Genomic DNA, 16,173 nt, shown 5'->3' with positions numbered 1-16,173 from the left:
GTTACACATGGACAATAAAGTTGTATTCTATTTTGGGTGCTGTTTATATTAAGGTGCAGGAACTCCACAATATTTTCAGGGGTGGAAAAAGTACCCCATTTTCATACTTGAGTAAAAGTAAAGATACCTTAAAAGAAAATGACTCAAGTAAAAGTAAAAGTCACCCAGTAATATACTACTTGAGTAAAAGTCTAAAAGTATTTGGTTCTAAATATGCTTAAGTATCAAAAGTAAAAGCATAAATCATTTAAAATTTCTTATTTTAAGCAAACCAGACAATACGATTTTCTTGTTTTTTTAATTTACGGATGGCCAGGGTCACAGTTCAACCCTCAGAAATAAGTTACAAACGAAGCATTTGTGTTTAGTGAGTCTGCCAGATCAGAGGCAGGGGATGACCAGGGATGTTCTCTCAAGTGCATGAATTAGACAATTGTGCTTTCCTGCTAAGCATTCAAAATGTAACGTGTACTTTTGGGTGTCAGGGAAAATGTAAGGAGTAAGAAGTACATTGTTTTCTTTAGGAATGTAGTGGAGCAAAAGTTAATGTTGTCAAAAATATAAATAGTAAAGTAAAGTACAGATAACCCCAAAAAACAACTTAAGTAGAACTTAAAAAATATTTTAACTTAAGTACTTTACACCACTGAATATTTTAAGCCAATATTCTCTAAGAGGTGCAGGAACTCAAGCAGTAGAATATGTGAGGTGCTATAACTCAGTTCCAGTATGTTCCTGGCCAAGTCAAGCACTGGCCAAAAGCCTGTCCAGGTTACAACTAAATCCTGGTTTGGTAGCTTATTCCTCTGGGCTCCTGGCCTCTCCCATGGGCTTAAACAGACGTCTATATTTTGGGGTCGTCACACAGGCTACACCCAGGCTTCTGGTCGGCCTGTTGTTCCAGCTGTATGGTGACTGAATGGAAGTTGTAGTTGGAGAAGCAAGTTTGGGTAATCTCCCTTAGAACTGGCTGGGCATCCACTAAGTCATCTGTGGAGGGAAAGGGAAACGCAAGTATGATGACACTGACCAAATCACAATTCTGCAAGTCACTATGGTCTGATCAAGTCAAGTCATAGATAGTGGAAACGGCAGTGGTATTTCCACAGAAAGTGTCATACTCTGATATATGACAAAAAAAATATAAATGGTAATGGATACAATAAAGCCATCATCGTCATCATTATATATGAGAGATATAACATAACAGTAGATTACTGACAGCCTGGTCCAGCTACACTCACCTATAGCCACGTGTGCTGAAAGCACCGTCTGGTTCATAGTCAGGGCCCAGATATGGAGGTTATGGACAGACTTCACCCCCTTCACTGCCAGCAGCCGATCCCTCACCTCACCGTGCTTCACTCCAGCTGGGGTGCCTGGGAAGAGATTGAGAGGGAGGGAAAGATATGGATTTCATTACACGCACACACACACACAGAGGAGGGACTGGGCACAAAAGCTTGGCAAGTTAGGTCCCTTTTAGACATGTTACAATCATCAACTCTTGCGCAAAAACATATCCTCGTGGCTGTCGTCAATATAAGTCATTCCTAGTCTATAGTAAGACGGCCACTTTGGCATAATCCCGAAACAGGGATGTTAGAGGGAATTCCATGTTTTACCTTCCATGAGGACTATCAGGATGTCTCTCAGAATGGTGATGGTGGTTCCCAGGACAAATATGGAAAACAGGAACGTACAGATTGGGTCAGCTATTTTATACTCGGGCTGTGGGAATCAGAGAAAGAGCGATTAAGAACCATAATCATTACATACTTTAATATTATATATTTTTTTAACCTTTATTTAACAAGGCAAGTCAGTTAAGAACAAGTTCTTACTTACAACGACGGCCTACAGGGGCCAAACCCGGACGACGCTGGGCCAATTGTGCGCCGCCCTATGGGACTCCCAATCACAGCCGTTTGTGATACAGCCTGGATTTGAATCAGGGTGTCTGTGGTGACACCTCTAGCACTGAGATGCAGTGCCTTAGACCGCTGCACCACTCGGGAGCATTATCTTACATTATCTTTACATCTTTTCCCCCTAATATATTTTACTTTAGTCAAGACATACTTGAGGAAATCTATGACGTCCCTATCGCACATTAAAACACGTAAAGTTTTTGCTCGTGCAGCATCATAAAAGGAATAATTATATTGAGAATTGCCGCAATATCAGTCAAAAAAATACACCATGCTCAAAAGTTCCATTTGAGAACATGACGCGGTAGATTTCAATGTCTACGGGGGTGCATGCTCAGCACATGAAGATAGTGAGAGATTATCACACACAGGAAGGAAGAGGGGGAAGAGTCTAAAAGTCACACTGGGTTTACTGTGAAATGAACCTGTAAACTTCTGTAACCGAGCGGTACATTATGTACTGCAGTGATACTTCATTTGTTTGCGCAAGCTAAGAAATCGCGAAATGGATAGTCAACAATTTATAATAAATCTTAGCTAACTAATAGTAGTTACAGTACATGGATCTTCCATCAATTACTGCTTGATTCATTGTGTATTGCTGAGAGTTTTCAATAGTATTTATGCAAAATGTATGCAAATTCAAAAGGACTTTTAACTTAATCTATGAAATTAGACTAATGACCTAATATTGTCAGGGCACTATTTGGGACACTACTGTGTTTCATTCTAACGCAATGAGTATTCAGCTATCTAAATGATCAGATCAAAATTACATCTTACGAAAGCCAGGGAGAGTGAGTCAACACTAACATCCGCCTCATCCTTATCTAACCTGCCCATTTTCCCTCGACCCTAATCTCCTCACCCCATCGCCCTCTCCTCACCCCAACACCCCAGTTGACCACTACATCCCACATGACACCAGTTGACCACTACCCCACCATCACCCCAGTTGACCACTATCTCCACCATCACCCCAGTTGACCACTGCCTACCACATCACCCCAGTTAACCACTTTCTCCCCCATCACACCAGTTAAACACTACCTCTCACATGACCCCAGTTGACCACTATCTCCACCATCACCCCAGTTGACCCCTATCTCCACCATCACCCCAGTTGACCCCTATCTCCACCATCACCCCAGTTGACCACTATCTCCACCATCACCCCAGTTGACCACTATCTCCACCATCACCCCAGTTGACCCCTATCTCCACCATCACCCCAGTTGACCCCTGCCTACCACATCACCCCAGTTAACCACTTTCTCCCCATCACCCCAGTTGACCACTACCTCTCACATGACACCAGTTGACCCCTATCTCCACCATCACCCCAGTTGACCCCTATCTCCACCATCACCCCAGTTGACCACTACCTCCCACATCACCCCAGTTGATCACTATCCCTCCCATCACCAACGTTGACCACTATCTCCCACATCACCCCAGTTGACCACTACCCCACCCATCACCCCAGTTGACCACTATCTCCCACATCACCCCAGCTGACCACTACCCCTCCCATCACCCCAGTTGACCACTACCTCCCACATCACACCAGTTGACCACTACCCCTCCCATCACCCCAGTTGACCACTACCCCTCCCATCACCCCAGTTGACCACTATCTCCCACAACACCCCAGTTGACCACTACCCCTCACATCACCCCAGTAGACCACTATCTCCCACATCACCCCAGTTGACCACTATCTCCACCATCACCCCAGTTGACCACTGCCTACCACATGACCCCAGTTAACCACTTTCTCCCCATCACCCCAGTTCACCACTACCTCTCACATGACCCCAGCTGACCACTACCCCTCCCATCACCCCAGTTCACCACTACCTCTCACATGACCCCAGCTGACCACTACCCCTCCCATCACCCCAGTTGACCACTATCTCCACCAAAACCCCCGTTGACCACTACCTCCTCCAACACCCCAGTTGATTACTACCCCTCCCATCACCAACGTTGATCACTATCTCCCACATCACAACCGGCTGACCACTACCTTGAAGAAGATGATGATGGCGCTGACCAGCACGCTGATGCTCTGGAGCAGGTCTCCCACCACGTGCACGAAGGCGGCACGCACGCTGGTGTTGGCCTGAGGTCGCGACTCCGACAACTCATACTGCTGAACGTCCACCCTACCGTGCTGCTCCACATCGCCGTTTCCATGGGAATGGTTTTCCTGGTTACCATTACCGTGTGAGTGGTTACTTTTGTTGCTGTGCCCGTGCCTATTGCCCACCGCGTGGCTGTGACCGTGGTTGCCCTTGTCATTGTTGCCGTGGCTGTGGCTGTGGCTGTGCCCGCTACTGAGGCCCCCGTGGCTATGCCCATGCCCGGACTGGTGCAAGGTGAAAGCCATACTGCCCACAGGACATTCAGAAAGAGATAACATATTAAAAGCCTTGTTATTAGGCATTATAAATGTTTGTATATGCTTACAACAAGTTATAAAGCATTATACCAGGATGCATTACTGCAACATTGAATTTTCATGCTGTGGAAGATATCTGTAGGCTGTTTACATGACAATACTTGTATATCCTTGCTACTGTCACATCTACTTGCTACTGTTGGGTAACACTTTATTTGGATAGTCTGTAGATCATCTATAGATGGACTATCTAGACTATCAGTAATATTTCAATGAATTGCTGTATCTACTAACCCTAAACGTAGCTCTAACCCTAACCTTAACACTAACCTTAACACTTATCCGAACCCTTTCCCAAACCTTAACCCTTACCCTAACCATTATTCTAAACCTAACCCTAACCCTAATAGTAACCTTAGCAAGCAGTTGCTTATTAACAGATAGTTTGTTAATAGTATGAAAATACGGACTATCCAAATAAAGTGTGACATACTGTGGTTTGATTTTCACTTGTGAGTCACTAATATCTAGTCCTGAGCGGGAACCGTTAACAACCCGAAAATACTACTTACAGGGAATAAACCCCACGGCAATCCACGTCAGTTTCTGAGCTTGTCTGTCATCAGTAGTCGTCAATAGTAAATACTACATTAGTCATGGTAACAGCAGACCACGTCAATTCATGAATGGAATAGAATTTCTCTACGAACATCTCAGTTCATGAACGGTGCTGCGTTTCGGGTCGGTGGACTCACATGATGTTTGCAAGCACAGCGCAGCCTGAGGTAATGAGCATGATGGTCCCCTCGATCTCGTAATTATCTCTGATGAGGCGCTGCACGGCCAGGTAGACCAGCACACCTGTCACAAGCCAGATGGTCACCACCGAGAGGAGAGCGCCCAGGATCTCTAGAGGATAGAGGGAGAGGACACACACACACACAGGAGAGGAGAAAAAGAGAACACATCATGTTTAAATCAAGGGAAAGGCAGAGATATATATTATAGAAATGTCATGGACAGATATATTACAGTAAAGAGCTGCAGGAAAACACATTTGATATTGCCAGCAGTCCCCGGCACAACCATGCGGTGCCAGACATACTACATAGTGAGTGCCAAGAGGAAAGGTCTCCAATAAGAGGCACAGGTAGCCTAGTTTTACAAAACTCCAGTTGAAAAGTGAACCATGGTACTATTCACCTGAAAGGGAATTGATGCATGTGATTTTTTTAAAGTATGATTTGTCAGGTTCCTATTGTAAAGACCATGATACACAATCACAACGCTAAAACAACCATTAGGTATGCTCTTCTATAGACATATTAAATCACTCCACTTCTGCTTATTTGTTCCAGAAAGCATGTGAGAGTATGAAGCACACGCATTATGACAATGATGACAACAATGATGATGAGGATGATGATCTCACCTGCACGATGCCAGCCGTAGCTGAGTGTGCGTGTGGCGGGTCTGGACGAGAGCCACAGAGACACCAGGCTGATGATGAAGCTGGCGAAGTCTACCAGCAGGTGGGCGGCGTCTGTCATCACCGCCAGACTCCCCGCAAAGTAACCACCTACAGACAAATAGAGGAGTGAGAGAGAGAGAGGTGAGTGAGTGAGTGAGTGAGTGAGTGAGTGAGTGACTGACTGACAACTAACTAACTAACTAACTAACTAACTGACTGCTGACTGACTGACAGACACATAGAGTCCCTGACTAACTAATCGACAGGCTAACCAATAGTCATGTGTCATTTTACCCCTCACCCAGGATCTCTCCGATCATGAAGACCAAGCAAACAGCCGAGACCACGTAGAGCCTCTTCCTGGCCAACTGCTTCTCCCACTCCCTGTCCTCCGTAGCCTTGCTGTTGTCATGGCAATGATTGATGTTGCTGCCCTTCACCCTCTGCATTATCTCATCTGTGGACACACTGTAGGGGGGGGGGGCAGGGAGGGAAGACAACAGACATATGGTTTATCCAAAAAGAAGGAGAAGAGGGGGTGAAAAGGAGACTAAGAGGGAAGACAAGATAGCTGGACATCCTGAACTTGGTCCAAGAAGGAGGAGGAGGAGGGGGGACAGTGGGGAGAGAAAAGATTTAGGCAGAGCCTGTAAGAATGGCTGTCCCTCTCAAGTTGTGCCCAGAAAGACCAGACAAGCAAGATGGATATCATGAAAATCATCCAAGAATTAGGAGGAGGGGGAAGAGGGGGAATGGAAAGAAGAGAGAAAGACTGAGGCTGAGCAGAGTTTGGAAGAAAGGATGGCGCTCGAGTTGTGCCCAGGTGTGCATGTGGCTAAGAGAAAAAATGTTGCTGTTTTAAAGCTAATTTCCTGCAATTCTACACATGTTGCAATGAGGCAGAGAAAAAACAAACGCCAGTGCAGGTGTTTTTTTCTCAAAATGTAAATTCTACATCTGTGATGTTAATTACATTGTCTGGGATGTTAATTACATTGTATGTATTAAGCATGACATACATCTTTTTTAGTAATATGTTTTGTCTGTCACATTTAAGTGAGTGAGGGTCATTAAAACTGTAACAATGTTGTATGTTGTGGCTACAAATTGTAGTATGCCCAGTGCCTCAAGTGTTTTTACTGTCTTGTCAACAGTGTGTTCTTTCCAACACCCCAGGGAGAATACTGCTGTACCAAATACAGTCACCAGCATATACAGAGCGCCTCCATTTCAGAGCCTGTTTGGTACATGAAAGGAAACCCATCAGGAAAACCAGGTTGGTAGGGGGCCTTATTAGCGCCAATGTTGATAATTTACATTATTTAGGTTAAATCCATAGCTAGGGGCCTTATGAACACCATGCCTTGAACACTGAACCAGTTTCACCTGTTAGGCTAACTGACTAACTGATGTGTCTCTGTTTGTTCAACCTTGTAGCTCCAGAGCTATCCTCCCTTTAAATCCCCAACTAGGGACCAGATAATGGATGTGATGAGAGAGCTGTGTCGGGGAGTAGTGAGTAGTTCAATTAGTCATTTAAATACATTTTGTAGCTTGGTGATAGTTAATGACTTTTTTGCCATGTAGTGGTGTAGCTAACTACTGGAACTACACACTAAAATATGGTTGACGTAGGAAATGTCCTTTCTTTCCTAATTATCACTTGAAACATAGTTTGTGTGTTTAATAGGACAATTTACACATTCTGATAAAATCTGACTCCAGAGAAATCTGTTCTTGCAATTTGTAGTCTATGACATTTCAGATTTAGATATGATAATTTATCATAATGTAGTTTGGATGTAGTGAACTCGCTTTTCAAAGTAATGTTAGTTAAAGTGGAAATCAGCAGTAGAAACAATAACAAAGCATAATGTTTCAGTAAAAAGCTGAGCTATGGATGCAGGGACTGACCATCAATGATATCAAAATTATAGTTTTAACCATGTTTTGAGGTTATATAGTGTTTGTTTACATTTACTTTGTTTACTAAAATTGGAATAAAACAAGCTTATATTTTGGGTTCTGATGGGGTATGACAGTTAAACTGAGCTCATTTAGGTATTTATAAGTTATATTCTTCAAGAATCAATATATCATTAATTTATAAGTCCAAAAATGGATGTAACAACTGCCGATTGCCCCTTTAAGTAAACTATATTTCTTAAGGGTAGCTTTGGTGTAGCTTAACTTCTGCCAGTGTTAAGTAATTGGTCAACTATATTTTCAGAGTAGCTTCCCCAACACTGTGGGAGAGCGTTAATACCACATTTGGTGAGAATACTATGAAATAAGGAAAGATACCTGCGCACTTTAGCATGGCAATTAGGTCTAAGTTACGTTTAACATCGGAGGCAGAAGGACGGTGAACTGACAGTAAGTTATTACCACGACAACGGAGCACTGGTGGGGTGTGACACTTGTGAGTAGTCTCAGCTGAGCTCCTATCATCCTTACTGTGGGGTAATTGCAAACCCAGAATTAGAACCCGTGCGCAAATCTTTTTTTTTCGCATGACTGGAGTGGGGGTATTAGGCTGTCTAAGATTCTCAAAAAAGTTTGTTTTATTCTATACATGAAAATACCAATTCAAATAACTCACCATGGGCACTCAACACCCTCCTCGTACACCAATGACATCTTCCAAAGTTTATTTTACAACATCACAAGCGGTCTCGAACCTCCAAGTTTGCGCAACACTACAGCCAGCCAGAACCAGACCCGTGTGTACAATATTGTAGGCTATAACCCACCCAACCTTGCAGGAGGCGAGGCTGAGCTTGAGGACAGAGAACGCCTAATAAGGTGATCTCAAGGCTGTCTGCTGTATAGAAAACATTATAAAACAAACTGTCACATTAAACAGACTAAAATAAATGTGAAATAAATGTGACTGCAGCGTATGAAATGTGAGAACTAGGCCCAATCACTCATTGGCATAATTCAATAATCAAGTAAAAAAAAATAACAACTAATTGTTGCTGTGGAAATGGAGGAACAAATTCAAATAAATAAACCCTACTTATATGTCTATCAAATTATATTTAGGCTAAAGTTTAAAATTAAATTTTGGTTATTTATCAGACGCCCTTATCCAGTCATATTTCGATGTCATTTTGTTTTCAGATATCATAAATGTAAATAACATAATTGAAAACAACAGACTGACACTTTCAGACAATAAATAAATGGTCTACTTTACCTTTCCATGGTGATGCTGTACATGGTGCCTTTCTCGGTGACCAGTTGAGATCTCTCTGGATCCTTTCTGAACATGATTGAGTGCTTCAGGGACGACAATAAACAATATAAAACTGGTTACAGTAAACAACATAAAACTTGTTAAACTATTAACACCCAGCCAATATATTAGACGGAGAAATAAAAACAGACAAAATAAAAATGCTATTTTCTTTTTTTAAATTGACTAATGTAAAACAAATAGGCACATTTCAAGTGTTATCATCATCTAGATCTCCTCTCAGAAAAGAGGACAAGTTCCATGCATCTTCAAATATTGTTTGAGTGACAATGCAAGCAGTGTTAGTATTTGAAGCCTTGTGACCAAGCACCGTGTGCAAATGGAGCCTCTTGCAGCAACACCTTTAGGCAAAAGTTTCTCATTGAGGGAGAGGGTAGCAATTTGAATAAGATATGTTCTGTTTTGAAAAGGTAAGATTCAGTAAAATAGGCAGTGGTGGAAAAAATACTCAATTGTCATACTTGAGTAAAAGTAAAGATACCTTAATTGAAAATGACTATCACGTTTCAAGGTAAGACCCAGATGCAGACAGATTTAAATTAACAACAGTTTATTAATCCAACAGGGGCAGGCAAAATGACAGGTCAAGGGCAAGCAGGGGTCAGTAATCCAGATAGGTGGGGCAAAGGTACAGGACGGCAGGCAGGCTCAGGGTCAGGGCAGGCAAAAAAGGTCAAAACCGGGAAAAATAGAAAACAGGAACAATTGCGAGACAGGAACAGAGGGAAAAACGGTGGTCTGCTTGACAAAACAAAACGAACTGGCAACAGACAAACAGAGAACACAGGTATAAATACACAGGGGACAATGGGGAAGATGGGCGACACCTGGAGGGGGGTGGAGACAATCACAAAGACAGGTGAAACAGATCAGGGTGTGACCCCACTCTGGGGTGCCACCTGGCATACTACCTGGGCGCATACCCGGTTGACCGGGGTGTCGGCGTTGGAAATCCGCGATGAGGCCTGTATCCAGGATGTCCCTGGCGGGGACCCAGCACCTCTCCTTCGGGCCATAACCCTCCCAGTCAACCAGGTACTGGAAACCCCTGCCCTGAGGCCAGTTGGCCGTTGATGAGACGGGGGAGTGGGGTAGGCCTGGAAACAGGAGACAAAGGGCTGTAAGACATGGGTTTAAAACCTCTTAAGGATCAGGCCCCTTTGTTAAAATGTTTGCCTAAAATGACATACCCAAATCTAACTGCCTGTAGCTCAGGCCCTGAAGCAAGGATATACATATTATTTTTTTATTTTAATTTTTTTATTTCACCCTTATTTAACCAGGTAGGCCAGTTGAGAACAAGTTCTCATTTACAACTGCGACCTGGCCAAGATAAAGCAAAGCAGTGCGACAAAAACAACAACACACATGGGATAAACAAACGTACAGTCAATAACACAATAGAAAAATCTATATACAGTGTGTGCAAATGCAGTAAGATTAGGGAGGTAAGGCAATAAATAGACCATAGTGGCGAAATAATTACAATTTAACATTAACACTGGAGTGATAGATGTGCAGATGATGCTGTGCAAATAGAGATACTGTGGTGCAAAAGAGCAAAAATAAATAACAATATGGGGATGAGGTAGTTGGGTGGGCTATTTACAGATGGGCTATGTACAGGTGCAGTGATTGGTAAGCTGCTCTGACAGCTGATGCTTAAAGTTAGTGAGGGAGATATAAGTCTCCAGCTTCCGTGATTTTTGCAATTCGTTCCAGTCATTGGCAGCAGAGAACTGTAAGGAAAGGCGGCCAAAGGAGGAGTTGGCTTTAGGGATGACCAATGAAATATACCTGCTGGAGCGCATGCTACAAGTGGGTGTTGCTATGGTGACCAGTGAGCTGAGATAAGACAGGGCTTTACCTAGCAAAGACTAATAGATGACCTGGAGCCATTGGGTTTGGCGACGAGTATGAAGCGAGGGCCAGCCAACGAGAGCATACAGGTTGCAGTGGGGGGTGGTATACGGGGCTTTGGTGACAAAACGGATGGCACTGTGATAGACTACATCTAATTTGCTGAGTAGAGTGTTGGAGGCTATTTTGTAAATGACAACGCCGTAGTCAAGGATCGGTAGGATAGTCAGTTTTACGAGGGTATGTTTAGCAGCATGAGTGAAGGAGGCTTTGTTGCGATGTAGGAAGCCGATTCTAGATTTAATTTTGGATTGGAGATGCTTAATATGAGTCTGGAAGGAGAGTTTACAGTCTAACCAGATACCTAGGTATTTGTAGTTGTCCACATATTCTAAGTCAGAACCGTCCAGAGTAGTGATGCTAGTCGGGCGGGCGGGTGCAGGCAGCGATTGGTTGAAGAGCATGCATTTAGTTTTACTAGCATTTTAGAGCAGTTGGAGGCCATGGAAGGAGTGTTCTTGGTACCATTTGAAAGGAAACACTTTGAAGTTTGTGGAAATGTGAAAGGTATGTAGAAGAATGTAACACATTAGATCTGGTAAAAGACAATACAAGTGAAAAACCAAACATTTTTTTTGTATTTTTGAAATGCAAGAGAAAGGCCATAATGTATTATTCCAGCCCAGCTGCAATTTAGAATTTTTCCACTAGATGGCAGCAGTGTATGTACAAAGTTTCAGACTGATCCAATGAACCATTGCATTTCTGTTCAAAATGTTGTATCAAGGCTGCCCAAATGTGCCTAATTTGTTTATTAATAACTTTTCATGTTCAAAACTGTGCAATCTCCTCAAACAATAGCATGGTATTATTTCATTGTAATAAATTGGACAGTGCAGTTAGATTAACAAGAATTTAAGTTTTCTGCCAATATCAGATAGGTCTATGTCCTGGGAAATGTTCTTGTTACTTACAACCTCATGCTAATCACTTTAGCCAACATTAGCTCAACCATCCCGCAGGGGACCCACCAATCCTGAAGAAGTTTTAACTCTGGACACATGAAAGGTGGGGTGTATACGAAGTGTACGGGGCAACAGAAGACGAACAGCAGAGGGGCTAATCATTTTAGGAAGGGGAAACGGGCCGATAAACCGGGGGGAGAGTTTGCGGGATTCCACCCAGAGGGGCAGATCCCAGGTGGTTAGCCATACCTTCTGCCCGAGATAATACCCGGGAGCAGGGGTCCGATGGCGATCCGCTTGTTGTCGATACCTGGAGGTCGTCTTGAGGAGGGCTGACTGGACTCTCCTCCAGGTACAGCGGCGGTCAAACATCTGGGCAGAAGGTATGGCAACCTCTTCTTCATGCTCGGGGAAGAGCGGGGCCTGATACCCCAGGGAACACTCAAATGGCAATAGGCCCATGGCAGAGCAGGGAAGGGTGTTGCAGGCGTATTCCACTCACACAAGCTGCTGGCTCCAGATGGTGGGGTTGGCGGAGACCAGGCAGGGCAGAGTAGTCTCAGGGTCCTGGTTGGCTCACTCCGACTGGTCATCGGACCGGGGTTGGAACCCAGAGGACAGGCTAGCTGACGACCCAATAAGGGTGATGAATGCCTTCCACAACTGGGATGAGAACTGAGGGCTCCTGTCGGAGACCATGTCCATGGATAGTCCATGGATCCAGAAGACAAGCTGCACCATGAGCTGGGCCGTCTCCTTGGCCAAGGGTAGTTTGGGGAGAGGAATGAAGTGGGCGGCTTTGGAAAACCGGTCGACCACAGTCAGGATGGCAGTGTTGCCCTCAAACGAGGGGAGACCCGTGATGAAATCTAGGGATATGTGGGTCCAGGAATGGTGAGGGACAGGCAGTGGTTGCAGAAGACCAGCCGGAACTTGCCGAGGAGTCGTCACAAACACGGACCTGTTTCCCTATACCCCAGCTGAGTGCCGTCACCAGGCATGAGGTGGGAAGGACGGTCTCGGACTCTGGGGTGGTAACCGTTGGGCTATACAAGACAGGGCATCCGGCTTGACATTCTTGGACCCCGGCCGGTAAAAGAGGGAAAAGTTGAACCCGGTAAACAGCAGAGCCCACCTCGCTTGCCTGGAGTTGAGGCGCATGGTGGTGCGGAGATGCTCCAAGTTTTTGTGGTCGGTCCACACAATGAACGGATGTTCCACCCCTTCCAGCCAGTGCCTCCATTCCTCCAATGCCATCTTCACCATGGCATTGAGACGGTGGGAGAAGAAGGCGCAGGGATGCAGCTTAAGGTCCAGGGTAGAACGTTGGGACAGGGCAGCCCCCACTCCGAAATCCGAAGCATCGGCCTCCATCACAAACTGACGGGAAGGGTCAGGATGAACCATGATAGGAGCGGTGGTGAAGCGGTGTTTGAGGTCCTGGAACGCCTGGTCAGCGGCAGAGGATCACGTGAATGGAACCTTGGTCGAGGTGAGTGCAGACATGGGGAAGCCAAGGTGCTGTAACCCTGGATAAAGCGACGATAAAAGTTGGCAAACCCCAGGAAACGTTGCAGCTGCATCCTGGACATAGGCTGAGGCCAATCCACCACCGCTCTCACCTTCCCAGGATCCATCTGGACACTCCCAGCAGAGATGATGTAACCCAGAAAGGGGATGGTGGAGCGATGGAACTCGTACTTCTCCGCCTTCACAAACAGCTGATTCTCCAGAAGGCATTGAAGAACCTGAAGGACGTGGAGCACGTGTTCCTGGGGGGAGCGGGAGAAGACGAGGATGTCATCAATGTAGACGAAGACGAACCAGTTCAAAATATCGCGGAGAACATAATTTACCAGAGCCTGGAACACAGCAGAGGCGTTGGTGAGGCCAAAAGGCATGACCAGATACTCGTAGTGGCTGCTGGCCATGTTGAAGGCGGTCTTCCACTCATCCCCCTCTTGTATCCGCACCAGGTGGTAGGCGTCCCCACAATGATGTCCACATCATTAAGGAATTATCATGGTCCACACACACCAACAGACTCATGAAGAAGGCACCAAAACACCTATTCCCCCTCAGGAGGTTGAAAAGATTTGGCATGGGCCCTCAGATCCTCAAAAACTTCATCAGCTGCACTATTGATGGCAACTGCTTGGCATCCGCCTGCAAAGCACTACATAGGGTAGAGCGTACGTCCCAGTACATCACTGGGACCAAGTTCTCTGCCATCCAGGACCTCTATACCAGGCAGTGTCAGAGGAAGGCCCTACAAATGTTCAAAGACTCAATGCCACCTGAGTCATAGACTGTTCTCTGCTACCACATGGCAAGCGGTACCGGTGCACCAAGTCTGGAACCAACAGAACCCTGACCGGCTTCTACACCCAAGCCATAAGACTGCCAAATAGTTAGTCTGGGTACCTATTGGTTAACTATTTAACTACAGTTCATTTGGGAAGTATTACGACCCGTTGACTTTTTCCACATTTTGTTACATTAATGCCTTATTCTAAAATGGATTAAGTCGTTTTTTCCTATCTACACACAAAACCCCATAATTTTTTATTAAAAACAGAAATACCTTCTTTACATAAAAATTCAGACCCTTTGCTATGAGACTCGAAATTGAGCTCAGGTGCATTCTGTTTCCATTGATCATCTGTCGTGACTTTATTTTCATTAATCTGATGACTGTTATTTACCCGACTAAATGAATCATGTAACAATTAACTCATTAGGAATTTGGGGCACCACGAGAGCGGTTGTTTAAAGAGTTACCATCTCTCGAATTAAACTCTAAAAGTCTTTACCTATCACATCCATAAAACAGTCAACGTATTAACTTATCATACCATCATTCTGAACAGTTGTAACCTCCTGCATTTGAAAAAACCCCAGCCTTACTTATGATTCAGTACTACATACATTCAGTACTACAAACTATTCTCACAGTAATCATATACTTTGCACACGAACTGCCACCCGTTTGAAGTAATAAATCATGAATGTATTTACGTGCAAATGCCTTCGTTTGCCGTTTATCTCTGTCGGAAACCAGGCCTTCTTAGGAAGGATGTGGGCCTTTCAGCGGCACGCTTGTAAGGCTCTGATTGTCCAAAAGAACAGTCTTCTACTGTTCTTCACTCTGGAAGATGCTCCTTGGAAGATAGGCTAGCCAGCCGTGTCAACAGTTCCCACTGGTGATGTAGTAGAGTAGTAGAATATGGTGATTTGAGAAGAGTAGTGGGATAGGATGGTTTGAAAAGTAGTAGGATGGTCCCACTTAAATTCGCTTTTCTAGATATTGGATTTAGGACAGCTAATCAGCTGTACCAGTGATTGTTTGAGAGGTGAGCTTCTCGCCTCCTCCTCGTGTTGATATTTAGAGTTCAAACCACTGAAGAGTCTCAAATATAAAATATATTTAGATTTGTTTAACACTTTATTGGTTACTACATGATTCCATATGTTATTTCATAGTTTTGATGTCTTCACTATTATTCTACAATGTAGAAAATAGTAAAAATTACGAAAAACCCTTGAATGAGTGGGTGTTCAAAAACTTTTGACAGGTAGTGTATATAAGGTCCCACAGTTGACATTGCATGTCAGAGCAAAAACCAAGCCATGAGGTCGAAGGAATTGTCCGTAGAGCTCTGAGACAGGATTGTGTCCAGGCACAGACCTGGGGAAAGATACCAAAAAATGTCTGTAGCACTGAAGGTCCCCAAGAACACAGTGGCCTCCATCATTCTTTATTTGTTTTGATTTAGAATGGACCATTATCATGCACCTGTCTCGAAAAAGGGGCAGGGGGAAAAAAATACATGTCATATATGCACTTAAATAGCAAATGGAGGACACTTTTCCCACGGTTCATTTTCATGACAGCCGGGTAGGCTATACTCCTGTTGTAAAGACAAGCAATGTGCTTAATATTAGGAAGGTTGATAAATAAATATAGTAGGCCTAACCTATAGAAAGCTGATGGGATCCTCCTCTTTTTAATAGAAGCAATCACTCTGTTTTCTCACGCAATTGCATAGCCTATAGAAATGTTGCGCATGAGCTCATGGGCTCTCATTAAGTGTTTGATTAGATTTTCAATCACATTTGCATTGCTGTCAGAGTGATTAGAGGGACAATAGAGTGCTGAGTACCAGGCAGTTAGCAAGTTTGGTAGGCTAATAATGACCATCAGCAGCATTAGCGCTTGGAGAAGCCTAATTACCTTAGTCACGTGGAATTTGACTGCCTTAACTTCTCTAGGGTAGGGG

The 16,173-nt window shown here is 44.2% G+C and overlaps 1 protein-coding gene across 2 annotated transcripts; it reads right to left on the bottom strand.

Annotated features, from left to right (window-relative positions):
• Positions 1–279: 279 nt before the first annotated feature.
• On the bottom strand, positions 280–9,387 carry LOC115173414 (zinc transporter 8). 2 transcript variants are annotated; one of them, XM_029731461.1, is made up of 8 exons: positions 9,009–9,387; positions 6,108–6,274; positions 5,768–5,914; positions 5,091–5,244; positions 3,961–4,324; positions 1,626–1,731; positions 1,245–1,379; positions 280–990 (listed from the first exon to the last, which is right to left on the bottom strand). In XM_029731461.1, the coding sequence occupies exons 1-8, from the start codon at positions 9,080–9,082 to the stop codon at positions 845–847; spliced, it is 1,293 nt and encodes a 430-aa protein (XP_029587321.1). In that variant the 5' UTR covers positions 9,083–9,387; the 3' UTR covers positions 280–844. The 2 variants fall into 2 exon arrangements, with proteins under 2 accessions (XP_029587321.1, XP_029587322.1); XM_029731462.1 differs by lacking the exon at positions 9,009–9,387 and adding an exon at positions 8,409–8,526.
• Between the last annotated feature and the right edge of the window lie 6,786 nt (positions 9,388–16,173).

Source organism: Salmo trutta, chromosome 34 (genome assembly GCF_901001165.1).
Source record: "Salmo trutta chromosome 34, fSalTru1.1, whole genome shotgun sequence".
In the NCBI taxonomy this organism is placed as follows: Eukaryota; Metazoa; Chordata; class Actinopteri; order Salmoniformes; family Salmonidae; genus Salmo; species Salmo trutta.
Note: the sequence above shows the minus strand (reverse complement) of the source record. Positions and strands in the feature narration are given on the sequence as shown.